This window comes from Lactuca serriola, chromosome 5 (assembly GCF_051521515.1).
Source record: "Lactuca serriola cultivar US96UC23 chromosome 5, Lser_US96UC23_V15, whole genome shotgun sequence".
Lineage (NCBI taxonomy): Eukaryota > Viridiplantae > Streptophyta > Magnoliopsida > Asterales > Asteraceae > Lactuca > Lactuca serriola.
In genome coordinates, this window is record NC_136412.1 from 346,825,223 (window position 1) to 346,850,704 (window position 25,482).

The 25,482-nt window shown below is 38.2% G+C and overlaps 2 protein-coding genes across 3 annotated transcripts; both read right to left on the reverse strand.

Moving 5' to 3' along the window:
* Positions 1-239: 239 nt before the first annotated feature.
* Positions 240-6,238, reverse strand: LUH (LEUNIG-like protein). Of its 2 annotated transcripts, none has more exons than XM_079003832.1 (20): positions 5,801-6,238; positions 5,490-5,563; positions 5,335-5,400; positions 5,142-5,232; positions 4,756-4,853; positions 4,403-4,512; positions 3,983-4,281; positions 3,808-3,883; positions 3,614-3,725; positions 3,480-3,529; positions 3,105-3,389; positions 2,955-3,035; positions 2,638-2,850; positions 2,342-2,483; positions 2,132-2,238; positions 1,835-1,984; positions 1,516-1,671; positions 1,313-1,432; positions 1,027-1,224; positions 240-666 (listed from the first exon to the last, which is right to left on the reverse strand). In XM_079003832.1, the coding sequence occupies exons 4-20, from the start codon at positions 5,171-5,173 to the stop codon at positions 523-525; spliced, it is 2,373 nt and encodes a 790-aa protein (XP_078859958.1). In that variant the 5' UTR covers positions 5,174-5,232; positions 5,335-5,400; positions 5,490-5,563; positions 5,801-6,238; the 3' UTR covers positions 240-522. The 2 variants fall into 2 exon arrangements, with proteins under 2 accessions (XP_078859958.1, XP_078859957.1); XM_079003831.1 differs by having other exon boundaries at positions 2,638-2,853.
* A 15,566-nt stretch (positions 6,239-21,804) lies between these two features.
* On the reverse strand, positions 21,805-22,786 carry LOC145051092 (uncharacterized). The gene is made up of 2 exons (XM_078999235.1): positions 22,133-22,786; positions 21,805-22,056 (listed from the first exon to the last, which is right to left on the reverse strand). Exons 1-2 carry the CDS (start codon positions 22,784-22,786, stop codon positions 21,805-21,807), a joined length of 906 nt encoding a protein of 301 aa, XP_078855361.1.
* Between the last annotated feature and the right edge of the window lie 2,696 nt (positions 22,787-25,482).

Sequence of the window (25,482 nt, forward strand, 5' to 3'; positions counted from 1 at the left end):
TAGCAATCAACGGGTCTCTTTTAAATCATTTAGATAATGTATCTTTGATATAAGCTTTTGGGGTTGATTTAAAAAAAAATGCAATGCAAGCTTATGAAAGGTGTATATATCAATAGATTGTACACGTGGTTCTTGCTAGTGTTGTTTCAGGAGATTGAGAATTGAGATTCTCACATCGGAAAGCTTTGGATCCATATATGCGATAAAAAGAATCCAAAATAAAAAAATTGAGCAACCAATGAAAATAACATGAAACTTGACTAGCAAAAAAGACCCAGAAACCAGAATGATAAAATTATTATACATACATACTGATACTCCACTTGACCTTACTCCTAACTGGGGAATATCCACAAATCAATCATTTAACACTAAAACTCTTATATAAGGAAGGAAGGCTGAAAAGTACATTGAGACCAAATTTTAGCACCTTGATTTAAGGGGCATGTGCATGGGCATGTATAGTTATAGAGGTGGTTGGTGATGTATTATTATTATTATTATTTTAATTTTTTTTTTGACTTATTTCCACAGCTTAAGAGAGTTGTCATGACTCCCAGAGGCAACCATTCCAGTAACAGGTGACTGTGCCAAAGCAGATATTATGTTGTCATGAGCTGGAACTATCATCCGCTTGTTCTCCGCCATGTTCCACAGCTCCAACGACTGTACAATATTTAACAAAAAAAAAACATAAAAAGGGGATACGATAAATGCAAGACATAACAATCTACTTTCAGTTGTTTTCTTTTATTTGTGTATTAACTTTCATTTTTTTTTTTATTACAACATTTTAGTTTGAAATATCTACCCAATCATAATAGTAAGTAGTGAAAATTGCTTTTTTTGGATGACATTGTTATAATTGGGTAGATATACTACAAATCAAAGAAAGTGTGTTGCTACCTATTGCAATTAGCCCTATGAATACCAAAAATCATCCATTACAATTTTGTAAGTTAATAACAGCAAGGTGGTTGATATAAGAAAAAAAAAAAAAAAAAAAAAGAAAAAACAGCAACTTACACGACTTCCACCAATAACCAAAAGAGTAGAATAACTTGGATGGAAAACACAAGAATGGAATTGGTTTTCATTTGAGGTGAGTTCATGAATGCACTCCCCAGAAGCTAACGACCACACTTTCACACATTCCTCACTAACAGAAGCCAGATACTCCCCGTTCAAATCCCAGCACAAGTAGTTCAATACTCCCGAATGTCCCTAAATAAATTAAACAACCAAACCAACTCACTCAATATGTAATTGTGATTCCATATGCCATTACTGAAACATTGCTTTCACAACATACCTGAAAAGAATGTGTTTGTCTATCGGTTTCCACATCAAAGATGGAGATTATTTTATCAGATGCTGCTGCCAGTAAATGTCCAGTTACTGGCTGGAATCGCACTTGTTCAACGCCTCTTTGCTGCCAATCAAATAATAACAAATTAACAATGCGTTAGTTAGATACAAAAAACCAAAATCTGGGAATATTAAAAAAAAACCAACCTTAGAGACACGAGCACATTGGAATGGGCTAACATTCCAATAGCGGATTTCATTCATACTATCACAGAAGCAGAAAAGATCGTTCTTCTTCGGATGAAAATCTAGGGACATAACATGCCCAGAATGCCCCGTATATGCATTTAAACAATAGCTTGGCTGCAACATCATACATATATTTAATTATTTATTTAAACTGTAAACACAAAAGGTTCTACTTTCCCCAACAAAAAATGCAAATTTTATCTTGTCTGTGAAAAAGACATGAATGCCCTCCTCATCAATGTGTGTGTGATAGATGAATTGAAACAAAAAATCTTACATTGGCTGCATCCCATAGGCGTACAGACTTATCAAAGGAAGCAGTTGCAAACTGAGTTGAATTTGGTCTAAACCGTATATCGGTAATTAAGTACTGATGTTCTTCAGGGGTGCTCTCAGTTTTTAAGGTATCCATGTTCCACAAAACCGCCTGAAAAAATAAAATAAAATTATTACATACATCCACTTAATGGATTATGACACATTCTCCAAAATAAAAACCATGAAGCACTACAAAAGGTATCTGTTTTGCTTTGTAATGATAATAATAATAATAATAGTACTGTAGTGGTCTCACCTTTTTGTCATGTCCAGCACTAGCTAGCAACTTCCCATCTGAAGAGAAGTGACAGCATGTCACCTTATTTCTTGTCCGTATACATCCAACTTCCCCAAATGAAAAACCTGTGTGTGGGGATAGAAACAGAGTTTAATTATGACAAGACTTTTTTAACTTTTACACAAAGTGTTATATCATCATTTTGATTGGGTTGAGACTTGAGAGTACCTTTGGAATTGGAGGAGGAGGACCCACTCTTGTGCTCTGTCACTGTCTGCTTTAGGGTACCATAATCTCCTGCATCATGTTGTAGAAAAGATTCCACATTATCATCCAGAGCACCAACATCCCCAAACTGATCTAGGTCATCCTGCACTATGTAGAAAAAGGTTGAGCATCATGGAGAATTTCACCTACCATTCTTCTTCCAATTATATATCACTTTTCACTGCTATAATCACAATGCTGTAATAGGAAGAAATGAAAGTAGGATGCTATAATATATATGTATCAAACAGGCTTACCAGCTGAGTTGTTGATGAAGCAAGCCCACCTGTGCCATCTCCACCATACATCATCATACTTTTTTGCACATTGTTGACATGCTGCAGACTGCTAGCACCATCACCAGGTGTATGAGTTGATGCTGGAGAGCTTGGTGAAGGGCCTGCTGTATTCCCTGTACCTGAACTGTTAGCTGGTCCAGACGAAGAATGTTGTTTTCTTTTTCTATTGTTCTGCTTCAAAATTTAAACACACAAAAAAAAAAGAATAAATTAAATGAACCCAAAACTTTAATAATTACTCAATTCTCCAAGAATCATCCATCCATAAACACTACCTGTTGTTGTTGTTGCAGCTGGTGTTGCTGTAACTGATCCTGTTGTTGTGAAGACGATTGTTGCATTTGAGGCATCTTCATCTGTTAAAATATATATTAATTTTATTTTTTTTAAATCTTTAAATTACAAATGAATACGAGTTTAACAACCTTGGGTGAATTCATTTGTCCAGGGGAGCCTATAGATCCTTCGTTTCTTGTGGGTTGACCATCTTTCATGATTATATTGCCTCTTGATAATCCAGAAAATCCATAATTTGGTGATGCACCCAGGTTGCCTTGTGCCTGGGCATGTGCTAATACCTGCTGCTGTTGTTGTTGTTGTTGTTGCTGTTGTTGTTGTTGTTGTTGTGATGCCAAATAAAACTGATTTGGGTTCTGTAAATTGGGTTTATGGACTTGAAGACCTATACCAGGGCGTAGTTGGTCAATTCCCTGCATTGCATTTGTATGTCAACAGTCAACACCAAATGTCAACTATGAAATTTTATATATTACTGAAAGAAACTTCTATAGGAAACTTACAGTTAGAGGCCAACCCTTCAATGGAAGACCAGTTACACCTTGATTAAACCCTGAAACGATTTTAAAAAATAAATAAAGTAAAATCTAATTTTTAAATAGATGATTTTTGACCATCCACATTGTTAGAAGATTACCTGTATTGCCCATACCAGACTTTGACTGCAAAATGGCTTGCCCATAAATTGATGAAGGATCTGTGGGCAAGGATTTCTGTGTATTACCCATGTTGACTTCTTGTTTAATTTCCTAAGTTTTATAAAAACAGCTTCATGAGTCCAAGCACGAACAAAAGAAAGAAATGTAAAAGGATAATTTTATAGGAATATACTGTATTCATCTGAGATCTTCCTTGAATCTGCTGCAAACTTGCAGACATATTTGCAGAATTTCCTTGCATCAGTTGTCTGGATGAACAAAGACCAAAAGAACATGGTAAGATGATAATACAAGGGAAGAAAACAAAAGGGGAAATAATAGAGTAGAGAACTAACTGATATGCATACCCTTGATGATTAGTGGCTGATTTGAGAAGGGCCATTCTGCTAGCATCAAGAAGAGCTGGAGAGGTTTCTGAATCCATAGAATGAGAAGGCTTCATGGATTCCTCATAGATTTTCATACCACCGAGTGTACTGGGTGATGGCTTACCCATCATTCCATCATTGTTCATGGCATTAACATGAGCACCAAGGGGAGGATGATTAGGATCCCTCCTTTGCATTTGAGCATTTCGTTGTTGTAAAAAATGCATTTGTTGCATTTGAAGCTGTTGCTGGTGTTCCTTTGCTTTCATTTGCTGTGTCTGGTATTTGTTTATAAAAACAAAAAAAAAAAAAGGAATGAAAAACATAAAACAATGGGGAAAGCATTATAAAAAAAGAAACATCAACAACCGTAAATATAAATAAATATATAATAAGGACCTCAATGTAAGCTACAGCTGCCTCAGAATGTTTTTCATTAGTCCGTGCAATAAAAATGTCCCAGAAGACAGACCACCATTCAAAGAGAAATCCACCCGGAGCATCAATAGCTGCAAAACAATCGAAAATAACAAGAGTAAATTATGTTGTTAATCCTCACAATTTGCCCTTAATCAAATTAATATACTATGTTAACTGAATGCATCATGTATGGATTGATTATGAATCCCTTTAATCACGTACATAAGCCTAACTCTCCAACTGACTCATACCCCAATATTAACAAACAGGGAATCAAATTTGGAGCTCCTGTCATCAATTTATCAACAATAAGGGAACCCATGACAACATACCTACAGGATCTGTAGCAACCTTCCCTTCAGTCATGAAAGCTTTTGCAGATGCATGCAACTTCCGTTTCAACAAATAGTCATGGATGTAAACATCCAACCTAGCAAAAAAGGGCAATTCCAAAATTAGAATAAAATCATCAAAGAATGACCACAACTTTACAAATGAACAAAAAATAATATCCATCCGTTTCAAATTTGGTGCAACTTTTGATCAATTACATGAACAAATAATGTTCTTGCGAAAAGAAGAAAAAAAATGGCCTCATCAAGCAAATCAGTTTGAAATTTTATCAACATAAATCAATTCACAGTTAAAACTTCCAGCGTGTGTTATAATACTCTGTATATGAAAAACAGCCGGAACAAAAAAGACGAACGGTGCTTACATTTTATCAGCTTCCCAACTACTTTGCGCCATCTGGTTCAGAACCACCGGTTGAAACTAAGGTCAATAATAAATCTTCTCTGCAATCTCTTCTACACATTAGAAAAAGAAAACCAAAGGTTAAAAATCAATTAAGGAATATTGAATAACAAAATCGAATAGTCATAACAACAAATTCACTAAATGCGTCATACCAGAAGTCCATCAGATTAAATCCAACATTTCGATCGAGCGAAAACGAATCCAATTTAACTCAAAACCTTGATTCATAAGTAACAACAATAACAAATATTAGTCGAATTCAAAACGAATTTCTGGTAGTAAAATTCGAAACTAAAAACGAACTGACCGTAGTTAAGACTTCAGATAAGCGATAGCAGCCTCTATTTTCAATCAATTTTCTCCAAACCTTATCGGACACGCCTGAGTTCGGAACGCAATTGAAGCGAAATTTAATTTCAATCGGTACTTGTAATCAACAAAAATTCAGAACAAAAAGATCCACACGCGCGATTCAAAATCTTGATTCATAATTACCAATCGGAATTAGCGGAATTCAACATAAATGAATTGCTGGTAGTAAAATTATAATACAAACACAATACTAAATCAAAAGTTCAATATAAACAATACTAAAAGCTTCAGAGTTGAGATGACAACCTCTATATTCAACTCAATTTCCTTCACCGGTTAAGACCGACTTTGACTTCTGAACGCAATTGAACTCGAAATTCACTTAAATCGGGACTCCTTGACTGTACTCGACCGAAATTGAGAACACGCCGAATGATCAAGATCCACTTCCTAAATTTAACCTCAAATCAAAGAAATCACAAACTGAAATTTTCGCTTCCAATTAATATGAACTAAAACAATAGAACATCCACGTGACGTGATGAGAGAAGAAAGAAAATGTCAAGAACATTAAAATCCCAAGAACGACGAAACCTGACGGGGGAGGTTCGGAAAGCGAAAACCAGGGTCGGGGTTATTGTAAAATTAAGTAAAATAGGTTTGGGTTTTGGTTCGGAGTTAGGTTTGAATAAAGGTCGAACAGGTTGTGGTAAATAGTGGGCCAGGGTGACCGGAGGAAAGACGGGGGAGAGGCGTTTGTGGAATATGAGGTGGGGATGACGAAGCTGTTCGATGTTTAACGAGTGTGAGCTGTCATCATCACTTAAAAAGGCATTAAATAATAAATTGATTTGTTTCTGAATTTAATTTATGTACCGTTGGTTCCACCCTATGACAATCAGAGTAGGCTTTTAAAGGTAAAAATTAAATATCTAACAATTTTTTTATTTAACCTTTAATTAAAAATCGTGTATCCAAAATTCTTTCGATTGTTGAAAAATGACAAGTCCGGTATAAAATGATGAAATAAACTAAAGCAACTGATTTCATTTACATTTACAATAATACCGGAAAAGTATTGTTTTTTATTTAACTATAATAATAATAATGAAATGTATTAATGATTAGATAACCACTCCATTTGGCATCAAATATTTTTTTTAATGGTAAATCTAATTTATTCTTAAATTACTCTTAAATTCGTATATATCTTTAAAGAAATTTGAACCCTCAACCTCGCACTCGTTAAACATTGTTAGGCTAGAAACCTTTGATATTTAAATATTTATATTAGTTGTGAGATTCATATATTATATAAGTTAATTTTAAAAAAAAATTAAATACAAAGGTTTAAGTATTTAGAAACTTTAAATTTATAAGAAAAATAAAAAAATAATAAATTATTATAATAGAAATGTTTTTTATCTTTTAAATTTAAATAAATAAACAAAAGTAACTAATAAACTTTAATTTTGAGAAACTTAAATATTATTAAAAGAGAAACCTTATGACATCATCTTAAATAATCTGAACTCTTGATTGTATTTCAATTTTATTTTTTCCACCCTTAGATCAAATTGCTGACATCACCTTCCTCATATGGAATGTATTTAATTCCAATAAATGTTTTCTAATCATCAATCAATAATTTACATTCATTGAAATGGAATGTATTTAATTTCAATAAAAGTTTTCCATATTGTAACATCCGGATTCCCAGGTATATTATTTTATTCATTTATTTTGAGTTTGGGGAGGAACTCGGCGAGTTGATGCTTAGACTCGCCTAGTAGGATCGCGAGTTCTTATCCGGATTAGTGACCGGACTTGACGAGTCGACTTGTGGACTCGGCGAGTCCACGCTGTTAAGTGAAACCCTAATTCTCGAGTTTAGGACCTATTTAAAGGCTCTTATAGCCTTCAATTGCGGCTACCATACCTTAAAGAGAGACCCTAAGAGAGCTAGAGCGTTTGTGAGGAAGGAGAGGCCATTTTTGATCCTTGTGTTGGTGTTCTTGCAAGAAAAAGGTGACCAAGGCGAGAGGGAACTGAAGAGGGTGTTATTCTATAGATTTCAGAGCTCAGGGACTTCATATTTGAGGTATAGATTCGATCCTTCTTCAGTTTTGGTGTTAACCTTAGGAGTTAGGGTTTTCTAGACCCTTTAGAGGCTCGATTTGACGAGCATCTGGTCCCTTCTCGTATTAAGGCTTTGGATCTGGATCCAAAGAGGTCCAGAGACCTTAACCCTTTGATCTTTATGATGGATATTGGGAGACATGAGCTTAGGATGTCATATTTGAGGTTATTTCTTCAAATAGAGTCTTTGGGCCTTTGCATGGGCACCAAGTTCTGAACTTTACATGATTATCATGCTTGGGAAGGTCAGATCTATGGATTAGAGGAACGGATCTGACCTCGGGAGGTCTTTTGAGCTTGAGCATGGCATGAACTCGCCGAGTCCAAGAACATACTCGACGAGTAGGAGTAAGTTCCCCGTAAATCACACAGTTGGTGACTCGCTGAGTTGGGGAAATGACTCGGTGAGTCAGAAGGGATCTAAAGGACTTGAGTTCACGACTGAACTCGCCGAGTCAAGAGCCGGACTCGACGAGTTGGGACTGGTTGTCCCGCGATTTCACAATCAGTGATGATTTGAAGAGTGGATGGTTGACTTAGTGAGTCAGGAGAGGACCAGGAGTGTGAAGGACACGCATGGACTCACCGAGTCACATTTGTGCACTCGACGAGTCTATTCAAGGTTTAACCGTTGACTTTTGTTGACTTTTAGGGATTGGTCAACAATTGGACTTGTGGACCGTTTGAAGGGTAAAATAGTCTTCTAGCCTTCTTAGAGGACATGAGAGAGAGTCTAGCCTAGCCTGGAGAGCCGTTATTAATTGAGATGATTGTTTGTGTTTTAGGCAGAGGCTAGATCAGTGTACACGCGAGCGAGATATTATCCGAGATATCCGAGGTGAGTCTTCTCACTATACTTTATCTTGAGTGGTAATTAGAGTTATGTGACAGAGTTATTGTATGCTATTTATGTGATGTGTTGCACTGCATTATTTCTATGTGATTTATGCTGTGTGTATATCAATGTATATCAGAGTTAGAACCGGAAGGTTCACAGAGCTAGGACCAGAGGGTCCATAGAGTTAGGTCCTAGGGACCCACAACGTTATAGCCTCAAGTGGCTAGTATGTGTTATGTGTGCTATTTTGGGGAACTCACTAAGCTTCGTGCTTGCAGTGTGTTGTGTTATACGTTTCAGGTACTAGTGAGGATCGCGGGAAGGCGTCGGCATGATCAGTACACACACGCGAAGTTTTATATATGTTATGATCTTGGGATTTTGACTTATGTTTGGATATATGAAACAGTGAGTTTTATAATATTGTGAAATAAAGTGTTTTTAAAATGTGAAAATTTTGTTTGAAATTTTACGGCCTTATACATATTTTAAATCTTGAATTTCCGGTTATGAATATTTTAATATGGTCAATTTTAAAAGCATATACTAACAAACCATTTCAATCAAGGTATTAATATCAACCATTAATATAATTTCGTTTATATTAGTAAACCATTAATATAAAATCTATTTTTATTAGGAAATCATTAATACCGAAAAATCATATTCAAATTATCACATACATATACGATTCATCCTTGAATCCGCGACTCACACTTATTTTCAATTGTTTCTTTTTTCTTCAAACCTTCTCCTACAACATCGTTATTATTGCTTATAACTTCCATCATCGTTCTCTGCTACAAACATTCGCTCTTGTGCACTAGAAGGTCAGTACCTTCTTTCGTTTTTTATATTTTTTTCGATTATTTTTTTCCTATATCAAATGTATGTATTCATATATTTCGATTTTCTTTGTCACAAATTACATGAAATCAGTTAACTACTTTTCTGAAACTTTTCAAATAAACAGGAAAAGATATTACGTACCTTTAACAAAACAGAAATTAATTATCTTGGGAACTGACATTAATTACGAAAATGTTACTTTCATATATTACAAACGATTATGATTTTTTTTTAAATTTTTATGTCATAAGAATCCGGTTAATTTTGGCATGATTTTAAAATATCATTGAAATTATTATGTTTTTGTATATCATATCAACCTACTTTTTTATCTTTATACAGTAACAATAAAAATTATAAATTTACACAACAAATATACATATTTCAAATTTTGTAATATTATTATACCTTACAAAATACAACTTCCTCCAAAATAATTTTCGCCAGAAATTTCATCCATAATTTCAACAAATTTAAAATTGTATTTTGTTTATATAAAATTTTTTAATGATCCTGATTTTTTTTTCCAAAAGTATATCAAACATTTACGTCTTAGAGAATGTTGCCCTATTATAATTATTACTTTCCAAAATATATTCGTTTAATGAGGAATTCGATATAATAAAGGAAGTAAATGTTAATTAAAATGAGATATATATTCCATAATTATTACACGGGTTTATTAAAAAAATTAATATCAAGGTGTAAACATTAAACATTTTTAAAGTGAAATTTCAGAATACATACAAAACGATGATGTTGTACAATGAAATATAAAATTGAATAGACTGAAAAAAAAAACTATTAAGACAGTCGATCTTGAAAATAACATAGTTATGAAAAATTATAAAGTAAGATAAAAATTATAAGATATTAGGAGATTTGTAAACAGTACAATTTGTAAAAGTGTTACAGTTATTAGAAAAAATAAGACGTTAAGATTAGTAAAAATACAATATATAAACTAAATTATCACAATAGTAAGGAAATGTTATTATTTGATATTTCATATAATTGAAAGATATATCAAATTACATTGATGATATACAAAAATTATTCCAAGTTGTGCTAAAACCAATGCAAAGTTCTTGTGAACACCAAATAAATAAGAACAAACATAAAAGCTAGCATTTATATGGGTTATTGTCACTCTGGCCCAACAAAGTTACGTATAATGGTTTAAATGGTCCCTCGTGATTATTTTTTGCATTTTAAGGGCTTAACCATTTTAGCAGGTTAACCTGCCTCGTCACTTGCCATGTATACGTATGAGGTAACTCACTGAGTCAATACCGAGTTGACTCGATAACACATAAGCTGGCACATGCAGATTAGTAATTATCGCCTTTAATGTCCACCAACACCCCAACAACCTTTCACCGTCGATTCGATTGAGTCCCAGGCACAAGTCTCGAATTATAAGGGGACATACGCATGTGGGGTTTGAAGTAAAACAAATCTGAAACTTGTTTACCGTTTTTGGGCAAACAATCTTGTGGAAGAACCCCTAAATAGCAACAATGTCGACTCCACCACCTTCACCCAACTCTATAAATTCTCGTGAAGACATCAACTACAATGTGCTCCACTCAATCTTCTGTGATTGTGGTCCGAAGATTACAAAAAACCAAACTAAAATGAAAAGGTTAAAGGAGCAGCTAGGACGAGAGTATATCGTTTGCAGGATCGACCACATCAGTCTCCAACACAAGCTGGATGACCATGATCAGAAGTTTAAAGTCATTGGTGTTGCTCTGGGTGGCATGATGTTGGGGATGCTCTTGTTGCTGGTTGTTGTGCTCCATTTCCTTGTTAAGCTTTGGTGATGGGTTGATCTGCAGCTAAGGTGGTTAATGGTTAAGAAGGTTATTAGTATGTAGTGTTCGTTTGAATAATTTGATTATTCTTAATAAACTCAATTATTCTGGAGTCAAAACATGCAAAGTGAAACACAAGAATAATACTAATCCCATATGGCCTCAAACCTTTGAGTATAAATAAAACTCCTTTTATTTATCACCATATTGATTACTCATTATTTGTCGTTTCGGGTAATCAACTTCTTACTTGAGTTACAACACTTGTCCCATGCTCCTAGCATGCACACAATGTTTACCTATGGTTCTTACTTTATGAAATAGATCACATTGAACACATTTCCAATCATTCTCATTTCACAACTCCAAATCCTTTTCATAAGTGAAAGAATATCAAATTCTTGCTACTTATAGAATATGCTAGATTCTAACATTTTATGCAATGATCCTTTTGTAATGTCACTGCACCAAAGTCACAAAGACTATTGCCAATGATATTACAAAATCTTCTATCGGAGATTGTTACAAGACAATTCCTTAGATATGATGTCTCTCACTCAAAGTACATTCCTTTGAACATCCTTTTGCATAAAAGTTTCTAATCTAGACATAGATTTTCAATATTCAATTCCCCATATGGACATGTTTCCATATTTTCCATATTGTCCATCCAATACCATGCTTCCAACTACTCACAAGCAACCAATCCTCGTCGAACTTTGGATTGTCCTTTGATAGTTGTTTAATTATTTTAGTCAAAACCGATTCTAGTCCTTTTTCCCTCTAAATGCGCTAGACATTTGGAAAATTTTAGAATGGTCAAATATTAAAGCATTTGCAATCGATCCTATACCCGAAGCGTATGGGACATGACGCATAATGTTTTATTTGCTATGTTCTCAAAATTCGAATTGTGAAGAGGAATGCCGTAATCATAATCGAAATTTTAAGAACACACTATGTACCCTTGACTAAATTTATTAACATTTCTCAACCTAAGCCTTTAGATTTGAAATGAAGCATAATATTCTCTCCCTTAATTACAGCAAAACAACTTTACAACCCTTACGACTTTGCAAGGTATAACTCTTGTTTTCTATAATTAATATTGCCAACTTGCAATACTTTCCATAATAATCATACAATCATAACTTTTATGCTCCCACTATCATGATGATTACTATAAAACATAACACTTGTGCTCCCTACTAGCTTTGACATGTATTCAGAAACAGCTTAACTTTCAGAAAAACAATGCTTATTGAATTTCTTAAGTTCATGTTTCTAATACTTAGTGCTTTGATAATCTTTTATCAAGGCTTCTTGAACTTATACACCTTTGCCTTAGATAGTTCATATGTGTGTGTAAACAATTGCCAAACCTCACAATTCAAATTATGGAAAGGGATACCGTAACCATAATCGAATTCGAGAATGCAATTTTACAATCACTATCTTCTTAAAATCTTTCTTAGTGAAAGCATTTCCTCACAATCATTTTCATGAAGGAGGAAATCTAGTGACACTTAGAATTGAGCGGTGTATGTGTTCCTATCCATGTGAATTTGTTAAAACCAAAGTTTACGACAAATTCAAACTCATATGGACCGAACTTTCTTAATCTTGATTTCTTGCCTTATGGTAGCACAGCTGCCCACCATGTCTTCCAAGTAGTTAAAATGCAAACGAGTGCCCAACTCGTCATGAAATCTCTTCCAAAATCTGGAAGTAAAACGCACATCCCTGTCCGAGATAACCGATACTGGCACCCCGTGCCGCGCCACGATCTCCCTGATATAGATGTCGGCCAATTTCTCGGCCGATATGCTCTCCTGAATCGGGATAAAGTGAGCACTCTTGGTCAATCGATCCACGATGACCCAAATCGAATCCACTCCACGCGCGGTCCTGGGAAGCTTCGTGATAAAATCCATCGTGATATCTTCCCATTTCCACAGTGGAATATCCAACAGCTGCATCTTGCCATGCGGTCTCTGATGTTCGGCCTCGACCTTCCTACAGGTCAAGCACCGCTCAACGTACCATGCCACATCCCGCTTCATGCAGGGCCACCAATAATCTAGACGAAGATCCCTATACATCTTCGTCGCCCCGGGATGAATAGAGAATCGGGACTTGTGCGCCTCCTCCATCAAAATCTGGCGCACGCCTCTGTGATACGGCACCCACACCCTACGGTGTAGTGTCAATAGTCCTCAACTATCATAATCAAAGGAGGAAACCTGACCCACCACACGCTCGCTCTTCCAATGTTCCTCCTTGGGCTTGGGTTATGAACTTATAATCTATAATCTGATGATCGAGTCGATTCTATGATTATAAGTTCATTTCATACCGTACCAGACCGGAATAGGGTTATATACATTCTCATTGTGGGGAGTCACTACGGTCATCCTCATGCACATATCCCTGATCGGCACCGCCTTGTGGCTAAGCGCATCGGCCACCACGTTGGCCTTCCCCGGGTGGTAAAGGATCTCACAATCATAATCATTCACCACGTCCAACCACCGACGCTGCCTCATGTTCAGATTCGGCTGATCCATGAGGTACCTCAAACTCTTGTGGTCTGTGTAGATGGTACATCGAACCCCGTAGAGGTAATACCACCAAATCTTGAGGGCAAAAACCACCGCCCCCAACTCCAAATCATGCGCCGGGTAGTTCGCCTCGTGAGGTTTGAGCTGCCTCGAAGCGTAGGCAATGACATGCCCCCTCTGCATCAGTACCGCGCCCAACCCTGAAATGGACGCGTCACAGTATACCACAAAATCCTCTACGCCCTCTGGCAGGGCTAAGATCGGCGCCTCGCACAGTCTCTGTCTCAATGTCTCAAATGTAGCCTGTTGCTCGGGTCCCCATCGAAAGACCACGACTTTCTTCGTCAGCCGCGTCAGGGGTACGACTATCTTGGAGAAATCCTAAATAAATCTCCGATAGTAGCCTGCTAATCCCAGGAAACTACGAATCTCAGATGGAGACTTCAGAACCTCCTATCTCATCACGGCCTCGACCTTGGTCGGATCGACCAGAATCCCGTTCTGGTTGACAAGGTGTCCGAGAAATTGCACCTCGCGCAGCCAAAACTCACACTTGGAGAACTTGGCATACAAGCTCTCCCTCCTCAGGGTCTCCAACACCTCTCTCAGATACTCCTCATGCTCCTCCTGAGTCTTGGAATAAACCAAGATGTCATCGATAAAGACTATCACAGACCGATCCAACATCGGTCTGCATACACGGTTCATGAGGTCCATGAATGCGGCAGGAGCATTGGTGAGCCCAAACGGCATCACCACAAACTCATAGTGGCCATAACGCGTCCGAAACGCGGTCTTCTGCGTATCCTCCTCCCTGACCCTCATCTGATGATAACCCGAACACAAATCAATCTTGGAGAACCAAGATGCTCCCTGAAGCTGGTCAATGAGGTCATCAATCCTCGGGAGCGGGTAACGGTTCTTTACCGTTACCTTGTTCAGCTCCCGGTAATCTATACACATCCGATGCGACCTGTCCTTCTTCTTCACGAACAGAATCGGGGCTCCCCAGGGTGAACTACTCGTTCGAATGAATCCCTTGTCTAACAGCTCCTGCAGCTGTGTAGACAACTCCTGCATCTCAGAAGGAGCCAACCGATACGGTGCCTTGGCTATCGGAGCCGCACCAGGAACGAGGTCAATCCTAAACTCCACCTGACGCTCCTGAGGTATCACAGAAAGCTCCTCTGCGAAAACATCTGCGAAATCTCGCACCACCGGAACCTCGCTCACTGTCGCCTTACCCGCCTCCCGGGTATCCATCACGTACACGACATATCCTGCGCATCCCTGGTGAAGGTAGCGTCTCGCCCTCGCTGCTGAACATACTGCGAGTCCACATTGCGACCTCTCGCCATGAATCACTAACTCTCCCCCGCTTGGGGTCCTGACCCGCACTAGCTGCTGCGTGCAATCTATCACCCCCCATTAGGGCTCAACCAATCCATGCCTATAATCACCTTGTTCCCGCGCAACGGAATGGGAACCAAGTCTACCAAGTAGCGTTCCTCAAACAAACGCAATACGCAATCTCGAAACACCATCGATGCTCGCACCGATCGATCATCAGCAATCTCTACCTCTAAAGGGCAATCTAACTCGCCCGAAGTCTCATGAAACTTCTTGCTAAGCGCAAGGGAAACAAATGATCGGGATGCACCCGAGTCTAACAACACCTGAACTGGGATTCCGTTCACATGGAACGATCCTAATGCATACATATACATACAGAGCACATATCAATATCATAACATCATAAAAATAAAATAGAGGGAAAGAATCATACCCGTCACCACATCGAGTGCAACGCGTGCCTCCTCAGTAGTCAACTGAAATGCTCGGCTCCTCACCACCGGAGCCTCTGCCTTGCCCTGCCGGCCATCCGTGATCCGCAGGGTAGCTGGAGCTGGCGCCTTCACCGACGCTGAAACTGTCAACTGGGGGCAATTGTCCTTCTTGTGGCCCCTTTGGTTGCAGTGGAAACACAACAACTCCGATGTCTGAATAACTGCTGCCAGAGCAGTGCAATCCCTGTTAAAGTACCCAGACTTGCCGCACTTGTAGCAGCTTGATGATCTCATCCTGCACGCCCCCTCGTGCGGCCTGCCGCATTTCCTGCAGCGGCTCGGTCCTGACTGGCCTTTCGGCCTACCATCTGATCCCTTGGGCTTCTTCCCCAAAGCCCCTCCTGTCTGTCCCTCCTCTGACTTCCATTTCCGGATGTGCTCCAAATCTATCTCCCTCTCCCTCGCCCTGGCAATCATAGAGTCCAAGGTAGGACAAGCCGAAAAGCTAACATGCTCCCGGATGTCAGCTCGTAGCATATCATGATAACGGGTCCTCCTCATATCCTCGTCACCAGTATACTGGGGCACCAACAAAGCCCTCTCCCGGAACTTGGCGGTGATCTCCGCCACAGTCTCTGTCGTCTGTCTCATGTCTAGAAACTCCCTGGCCAGCTGCTAAAGCTCGACAGTCGGCGCAAACTCTGCCCTGAACCTGGTCACAAAGTCCGACTAGGTCATAGCCTCGATAGCCGAGGCTCCCAACGAGTCACCTACTGACTCCCACCAATCCCGGGCTTGGTCCCGTAAACACCCTGCTGCATACCTCACCTTCGACCCCTCGGGGCAGAAGCTAGTCAACTGTGCAGACTCGATGTCTGCAATCCATCGCCTGGCAGCAATGGGGTCTTTCACCCCGTGGAAATCTGGCGCACCACTGCCCCTGAAGTCCTTAAAGGACAGTGTGCGAGGACCCGACTAGCCAGATGCCATGTCGCTCCTGAACGCCCTGAGGCGATCCTCCATCAACTCGATGATCCCTTCCTTGATCGACCCGAAGATAATGGGAGTCGACTCAAGGATACCCTTGGTGATCTCTGACGCGATGAACTCGCGTAGTCCCTCATCTACCTGCTCGGAACCTGATCCCGAACCTGACCCCTCTCCTGAACCGCCATCTACCGACCTCGATCGAAGTACCACCATTCAGCAATACATCACAACAATCATTAGTAATACTAATACTTCCTGAGGGATCACAACTACTTACAAGTTCCCTGGTCTTATATTGGCCTTCCTTGGTTTGGGTACGGATCCTCTGCTTTCAGTAGTACGGGCCCATACTACCTTCCACATCTATCCGTACCTTCTTCAAGGAATGCCTCGACTCCACCAGATCCCTTTCACTACTGCTGATCACTGCTATACTCATCCTAGGCTTGCCCTAGGGAAATCTCTAATTCTACTCTATTCGGTCCTCAGCTGCTGCAGGCCTCCTTGTAATGCCAATTAGCCATTACCCGAATACCATCACATGTGACGAGGCTCAGATAGTCCTTCGAGTACCCGACTCGCCCCTACAACGGTTGGACTCAAACAAGAGCTGCGCAGTAGGATCAAATCCGGCACTCTAAGATTATTCAACCCTGATCACACGTGACGTGACGTATCCGCCTAATGGCTAACTCCCATTATTCAGAGTCCCACATAGAACGAAGCAAGAAGCATTCAGACAAGGGTAACAATCTCAATCAACTCTATCTGCTCACAGGAACTGCACTAGCATAAAGTGTTAAGCTCATACTATCAGACATTAGCTAATCAGGCTATCCTACTTGCTATCTACTCAATAACTAGCATGCAATTCTCATACAACCGAAACACATAAAGCAGGCACATAAGGCATCACTCCTAGATCCTTAGTCCTATTCTAGCATGCTGTTCTACAAAAGCTGATAAACATAACATAAACTTGTATGGGTACTTTGGGGAATACTTACTTGAGCTCGGCCGGTCGCGCACATCACACACTTCGTTCTTTCTCAAAACTCTTTTCTTAACTTTTAGAAAACATTTTCTTTTAGAAGATCTTTTAATCCCTCGATTTGAGTTCAGACACCCCCGAAGGTGTGTCCGAATCCCTCAAACCAGGGCTCTGATACCAACTTGTAACGACCCAATTTTCACGTCCAAAAATTTCGTTTTTAAAACATTACTTTAGAAAACATTAATAATTAAAAACATTGTTTGATCAAACCATATCATAACGTAAACCATGTCTAAAAGCCAAATCATACAACCAATCGAAATATCAGAGTATCAATCCCAGAGTAAACTCATAAGTGCGGAATCAAAGAGTGTGTGTGTGTGTGTGTGACATGCTGCTACCGCGCCGACTCCTTTCCCCTAGCTGAAGAGGTACCTGAAACCAAAACTGAAAAACGTAAGCACAAAGCTTAGTGAGTTCCTCCATCGTACCACATACCATACAACACATATCATACATACTGCTAGGCTATTCTGGGGTGCCTGACTACCCGGTACGGCCATTTTGGGGTGCCGACTACCCGTGCGGCCATTCTGGGGTGCCGTCCTACCCGTGTCAAGCCATTCTTGGGTGCTGACTACCTGTGTCAAGCCATTATGGGGTGCTGACTACCCGTCGGTCCTGACAACCGATCCTCGGGGACTATTTCACCCCCTACTGCTACTACTATCACATATCATAACATAACATATTATCAGACATATCTGGGGTGTCTGAACTACCCTTCGGTCCTAACAACCGAACTCGGGGACTGCTCCCCTCCTACTACCTCTAACTCATATAACAGATCATGCTAGCATATAAACATAACATGTAGTAGCAAACCTAGATGATATCACAGAGACAATCATCTATCATACGTCTCCTACTGGTGGGCCGACATTGTGGCCTTAGACCCACCGCTACTGGAAGGTAACTCACCTCAAAGTAGCTGCTGATCTGATCGGGAACTGACTGTCTACTGCTGCTGTTGCTGCTCCGGAAATCCTTCGGCTGTAATTCCCACAACATACTCAATCAAACACTGCTAACTGTCCTTTGGGTAAAATGACCATTTTACCCCTGATCATGCCCTAAGTCAAAGTCAGGGTCAACTTTCAGTTGACCCGACTCGCCGAGTTGGCTCTCCAACTCGCCGAGTCCCTATCCAAACGATTGTCCTGAATCTCGTTTCTACTCGTCGAGTTAGGCGATGACTCGACGAGTTCTCCTTCTAAACTGATATTCAAGTCCTTCATCCTACTCGCCGAGTTATATGAACAACTCGTCGAGTTCATCTTCATCCGAAGAACACTTATGCTACGACTCGCCGAGTTTTATGAACAACTTGCCGAGTCTGTTCTTGATCTAAGGAGATTGCCTTGAACTCGCTGAGTCAGGGCATTGACTCGCCGAGTTCCTCCATGGATGAGTTCAGCTTCCGACTCACTGAGTCACACCCCGTGACTCATTGCTCACACTCGGCACTACGAAAAGGGGACAAACTCGGAGACTCGCGGACCGACTCGCCGAGTCAGATGAACGACTCGCCGAGTCGTTACCATGCAATTACTATATGGTCGATTCTGCTTGAATCCAGCTCATGCCATACATATATCCGTGATCCTGGGGCTTGATTATCACGACTTTACGTGTAAATAGACAACCATGAGGGTTTTAAGGTCCAAAATGCACCAAAAGGGGTAGATCTAGGGCTTTCATGCAATATGGTTCCAAAAAGACAGTAGATTTGAGCTCCTGGAGCTCAACCATGCCTAGATCTAAAGGTCAATCAGCTTATTACAAACCCTCAAACATACACAAGCTTGGAAATGGTTCAAAGAGGACTTTAATGGAGCTATAAGGGACAATAAGCTTACAAACAGAGGGGAAACGAGTTATACCTCAGGGGAAATGTTGGAATGACACAGAGATGCTTGGCCTCCTTCTCCTCTTCTTGATTCACTCTTCTTTCTCCTTAAAACTTCAAGAACACCACCAAAAACACTTCAAACTCACAAGGAAACAAGGCTAGAGAGAGATATAGGGCTCTGAGGGTGAATGGGGGCGAGATTGGGGCGGAATGAGAGTTTAAATAGGGTGCAAACCCCTGAAACTTAGGGTTTCATCCAACAGCGGTGACTCGTCGAGTCCGGAATATGGACTCGCCGAGTCACCAACTTAAACGTGTCCCGAGGTCCCGTCTCTACTCGATGAGTCGGACCTATGACTCGTCGAGTCCAAGGCTAAAAACGGAAAATACTCAAATAAGATTTACGTACCAGGAACCAGGTGCTACAGGTTGTTTGTTATCTGAATTAGTTCATAAGTTTGATAGAACGGATCCATTGAAAGTGCAATAGTGGGGGTAATATAGTCTTTTACACAGTGGGGTTAATATAGTCTTTTTTATGCACTGCTCCTTCATATATACCTTCTTGCATTCATTTTAGCACATTGTTTTCTTCTTCAAATACTCTCCACTGTGAAGGTACATAATGAAGAACATGGAATGTGGATGTGGAGCTGAGGCTATAATAAGAACATCTCGTACTACCAATAACCTAGGAAGGCCCTTTTATGCATGCCCGAAAAAGGTAATTTACCAGTTATTCAAATTTTGGTGTTAACCCTACTTTTTTAAGATGTGTTAATTGAAGCAAATAGTTGGAATCATGATGCTCATTTAGGTTTTATAGCTTGGGTTGATGAAATGGAGTGCAACAATGAAGGTTTGATCATAAATGGGCTGTATAAGTCCAACAAAAAGCTTCAAACTGAGGTCTTTAAGTTGAAGGTTTACTTAGTATGTAGTTGGGTATTTTTTTTCTATTTAATCATGTACAAGTTGTAATGAAGGTCAGTTGGACCAGTTGTCTTGTTATGTATCTTGTAATGCACTTTGATGTCTTTTGAAACTTGTAATGTACTTTATTTCCTTTAAGTTGTTATGTAATCTGTAATGTACTTTATTTAATTGAAGTGGTTATATTTGGGGTTTGATGTGTTTTGTATGTACGAAATACGAACAATCAAATTAAACAAAGTTAACACTTAAATCCAACCAAACACAACAAATTTAAAACATAACAGCTTGTCTAATTCCAAACTTAATAACCTACTACATCCCAATACCAAACTTAACACTTAAATCCAACCAAGCACAACCAAGTTAAAAGATAACGACTAAAACAAAATAAGATCCTAATCATTAAGCTCCAATGGGTTTGCACTTGTTTCTCCTTTCCCATCTTTGCCCTTCACCCTCTTAGCAAGTTTCATCTTTATGATTCTCTCTGATTTCTTTATTTTATATATCCTTCTAGCAGCAACAACTGTTGCTCCTTTACCCTTTTTCCCTTCGTGCACTGATTTTGCTCCTTGACCATCTTGCCCTTCATTGACACCTCCTACTCCTTCACCTTTCTCTTTTCTATTGACACCTCTTGCTCCTTCACCTTTTTCATTGACCCCTCCTGCTGCTTCACCTTTTCCATTGACACATGTTTTCCTTTTTTTAACATTTAGTTTGGGCCTCCTGCCAACTTTAGGTTTTTGCACTTGAGGTCTTTCAGCTTGAGGACATATGACCTTGTTATGCCCCACATTTTTACAAACAATACATGATATTTTTTTCCCTGCCTTAGATACAGTGTGCCTTGGTAGCTTCTCTGATGCATTTCTTCTTCTGTTAACCTTTGGTCTACCTGGCATTCTTCTCTTCAATGGTGGAAGAGGTGGTATGAAGTCAGTAGGTGGCCACATGTTGCTACCATTCATCCCCTGAATTAGATACTTATAGGTGTTCTTGTAGACTGCTCCATACAACATTGTATCAACATAACCACCAACATCTCTATTGAGGAATGATATAGTTGCAACTGAATGCACACATCCATACCCATTAAGTTGCCACACTCTACAAGTGCAAGTCTTCTTGTCCAGGTCAACAGCATAGGACTCAGCCATGTTTCTTGTTTCAAATTGGTTAAGACCACTTGGTAAAACCTGCCAATACCTAGTGTAGACATAACATAAGTAATTATATTAATTTATGAGTTTAGAGTTTAGAAAGTACCTTTGTGCTTTTTATAATTGATTCAAAAGGAGTGCAATTGTTAAGCAAGGCTTGTAATCAGGCCATGAACTACCTTTAATCTTTAAATTGTATATTCTCTCCATAACATACAATATAATCTCCTCTAACATGGTGATGATTGGCTTTTTCCTAGCATCTCTTATCACACTGTTAAAGCTCTCAGATAACCCATTCTCCACTGCATCACACATCTTTCCCTATTGAAAAAATGCTCTACTCCAAGATTTAGGGTTGGTGTCCATAAGATAAGCAAAGGTTGCAGGGTTAAGCACTTCAATCTCCTTCATTGCAGCATTGAATAAAGGCTCAGTGGATGCCTTGCCTCCCTTCCAAAACATGCTTTCATAATGCACACCACTGAATCTTTTCCTAAAGTTGGCAACAATATGCCTTGCACACTGTCTATGTTCAGCAATAGGCAGTATTTCCTTCACAACCTCTAACAGCCCCTGTGCAACAATGGTAACAAATTATATAAAGGGTATGAAACTAGAATTTATTAAATTAGGAAGTAAAACTACTAACCTTATGCTGATCTGACATTAATGTTATACCAAAACCATCATTCAGTTGCAAGTCATCTCTAAGGTTTTCCAAAAACCATTTCCAATTTTCTTTGTTCTCTACACAGACAACTGCCCATGCAATTGGAAATATGTGATTATTGGCATCTCTTCCTACAGCAGATATGAGCTCACCACTACATAATCCCTTTATGAAACATCCATCTAAATTTATAAACCTTCTACAACTCCCTCTCCACCCTTGCTTAAGCCCATCAAAACACAAATAAAGTTTGCTAAAATAATTCTTACCATCTGGCATAAAATTGACATCAATTTTGACTGTTGATCCTGGATTTGATCTTCTAATCTCCTCACCATATGACCACAACTTTGCATAATGCTCCACTAATGTTCCTTCAATCAGTTCAATTGCATACTTCTTTGCTCTTTTACACTGTCCCATAATCACATCTATACCAAATTTCTCTTTAACCTCATCCCTAAGTAGCCTCACACTAACCTTTTGTTTTTGTAAGAATTGTGTTGTGTAATGGGTACCTATCCATGAATAATTGACAATTGAACCTAACTTGAAGTTTCTTGCACAATTATGCTCATTTATAAGACTCTTTATCTGGATAGAATTTTCCTCACTCATCCAAGAAGCCCACATCCTAAACTTGCACTACCCATAACAACATTTCACTAACAGCCTCCTACTATCATTTTTTTTGTAACACAACTGATAACCATTTGCTACAGCATAGTTACACATCATATGTTTCAGTTGTTTAGGACTCACAAATCTCATACCTAATACAAGTTTATGCTTTTTCCCATGAATATTCTCATTGTAAATAGCCTGGTCGGTAGAAATTACCTTAACTTCATCTGGTGGATCATATGTATCTTCACGAGGTGGCTGTCTGGGGTGACTTGCTCCTTTGGGCACAACTTACTCAGAAACTCATCCTCTTTTGTCGTGTTCATAGGAATGCACTCATCATGATCACTGTCCCCTTCCATGTGAATGTCATCATCTTGCTCTCTTTGCAAATCCTCGTTTGGACGTGGGATATCATCCATACCACCATGTAAATCTTGTATGTCGATACCATCATCCATATCCATACGACTGTGAACTTCTTCACGATCTTCATTTACACCAGATAATTGGTACAAAGAACTGCCAATTTCTGCTTGCTCTTCAATAATCCATTGATGTACATTAACACCAAGATGGTCCATATATACATCGATTACACAATCAGAAGCATACCCTACTTCGATTAGTTCCATGTAATCCATGTCATTCGCGATTAACCTTAAACCATCAGGAAAAACAATATCGGGCATGCAAAAGTACACATTCACACATATCTCACATGCGAATCTTTCAAGGAACTCGACAAATTCCTTCTTGTCCATTCCAGCAAAATCAACATCATCAATTCGTTGCTCTGCTCCATCTGTGTAAGTAATACAGGGGTACCTGGTAAAAATTCCAGCAAAATGTAGATAAATCTTCATGAAAACGGCCATAGCAACAACAAAGTTCCCCGATTTGAGTGACTAACACTTGAAGAAAAGGATAGTACCGAAGAACAAATCAACAACGAAGTCTGATGCGGAAGTTAAAGACGAAAGTGAAAGAAAGGGACAGTTGAGGGGTTAAACGTACAATATCTTTCATTAACTACTGTGCACACGTGGCAATGAAATGACCTAATTGAATATGACGTGGAATGCCAGGTAGGATGTGGTCACCGGTTGACCCCTTCATTTTTTTCCAAGATTGCCCTTTTAAACCAACAAATAACAAGTTTATGCCCTTAAAATGCAAAAAATAGTCACGAGGGACCATTTAAACCATTATACGGAACTTTGTGGGGCTACAGTGACAATAACCCCATTTATATTAATAATCAATTTAAAATAAACCAATCATGATTTAGAAAAAAAATCTTCATTGATAATATACTAAAATTAAATCCATATAACATTTAACATTCTATAAATTATATTATATAACTTTATTTGAATAAATGAAATAGTTGTCAATATTTAATGCAATAGAAAAAATGGTATATTGGTTGTTAATATATGTTTAAATTAGGTAACCTTATTATGCAAGGAACGTCTAATTAAAATGCTTATAATTATATAACAATATCATAATTATATGAGACGAAGAAGGTCGTTCAACTAATAAAACAAAAAATGATGTCTACAAATAGATCCTTCAATGATTATAGATATTTATCGTTTTCAATGTATTTTCTATACATTTCAATAATACCAATAACCATATATTTTTTTATAATCATTATGCAATATCTGTAAACGATTATATGTTTTTTTATGTGTTTCCCGCGTTTAACGTGGACTATAATTTAGTTTTGAAATTAAAAAATAAGTTCATTAATGAAATTGATATTCATTTATTACTATATTTATTGTAATTATTACATTAAAATATTATTTAAAATTTAATAAAATAGAAAAACTCATATACAAAAAAAATCAATTCAAAATAAGCACAAAATAACAAGTGCAAAAAAAAAAATCTTATTAAAGTAGATTAACATGATTCAAAATGTCGTAAATAAGATTCAAAACCTTTGGAAGCATATTCAAATACTATTTAAAGTCAATAAATTATTCGGTAAAGATTGGACGAGAACCCATCAATATGAATCTGAAAATTTCTTTAATTGGTTGTCTTTTTTATATATTTTTAAAGACGCTAAATAGTGGCAAAAACTTAATATTTTAAATTGAATGATAATGGCCATATATTGGGAGATTTGTAAGTGACTCACTGGTATTTTTTAAGCACCTCTCAACCCATTTTGATTTCGTAATAGATGTTACATTAATTAACAATAAACTGTAAAAGAACTAAGTGATAACTCGTGTAATACATTGTTTGTTGACATTAATAAAACAAGATAAGACTAAAAGAATAACATTCATTAATCATGTAAATAAATATTTTTTACATAATGTATACATCTAATCATTTAAAGTATCTAACTTGATTAAGTTTTTATAATTGTTTTATTTTTGTAAATAGTGGAAACGTGGACTACGTTAGTTATGAATATAGACTTGATTCAACAGGGTTGTGTTGTGTTTCAGGTTTTCGATAGTTGTTTATTTATAACATTTTGAAAACGGAATGTATCATGATTTCTTGAGCCATATTTATTGTTGATTTATTGGAGGCAAATTTAAATTTAAGAAGCAATAAAATGACACATAACATAATATTAATTAGAATGTGTATTAAAGTGACATGTGACAAAATGAGATTAAAACTATTCTTTTATTAATATAAGGAAATTATATTTATTTCCATAGTTCTGG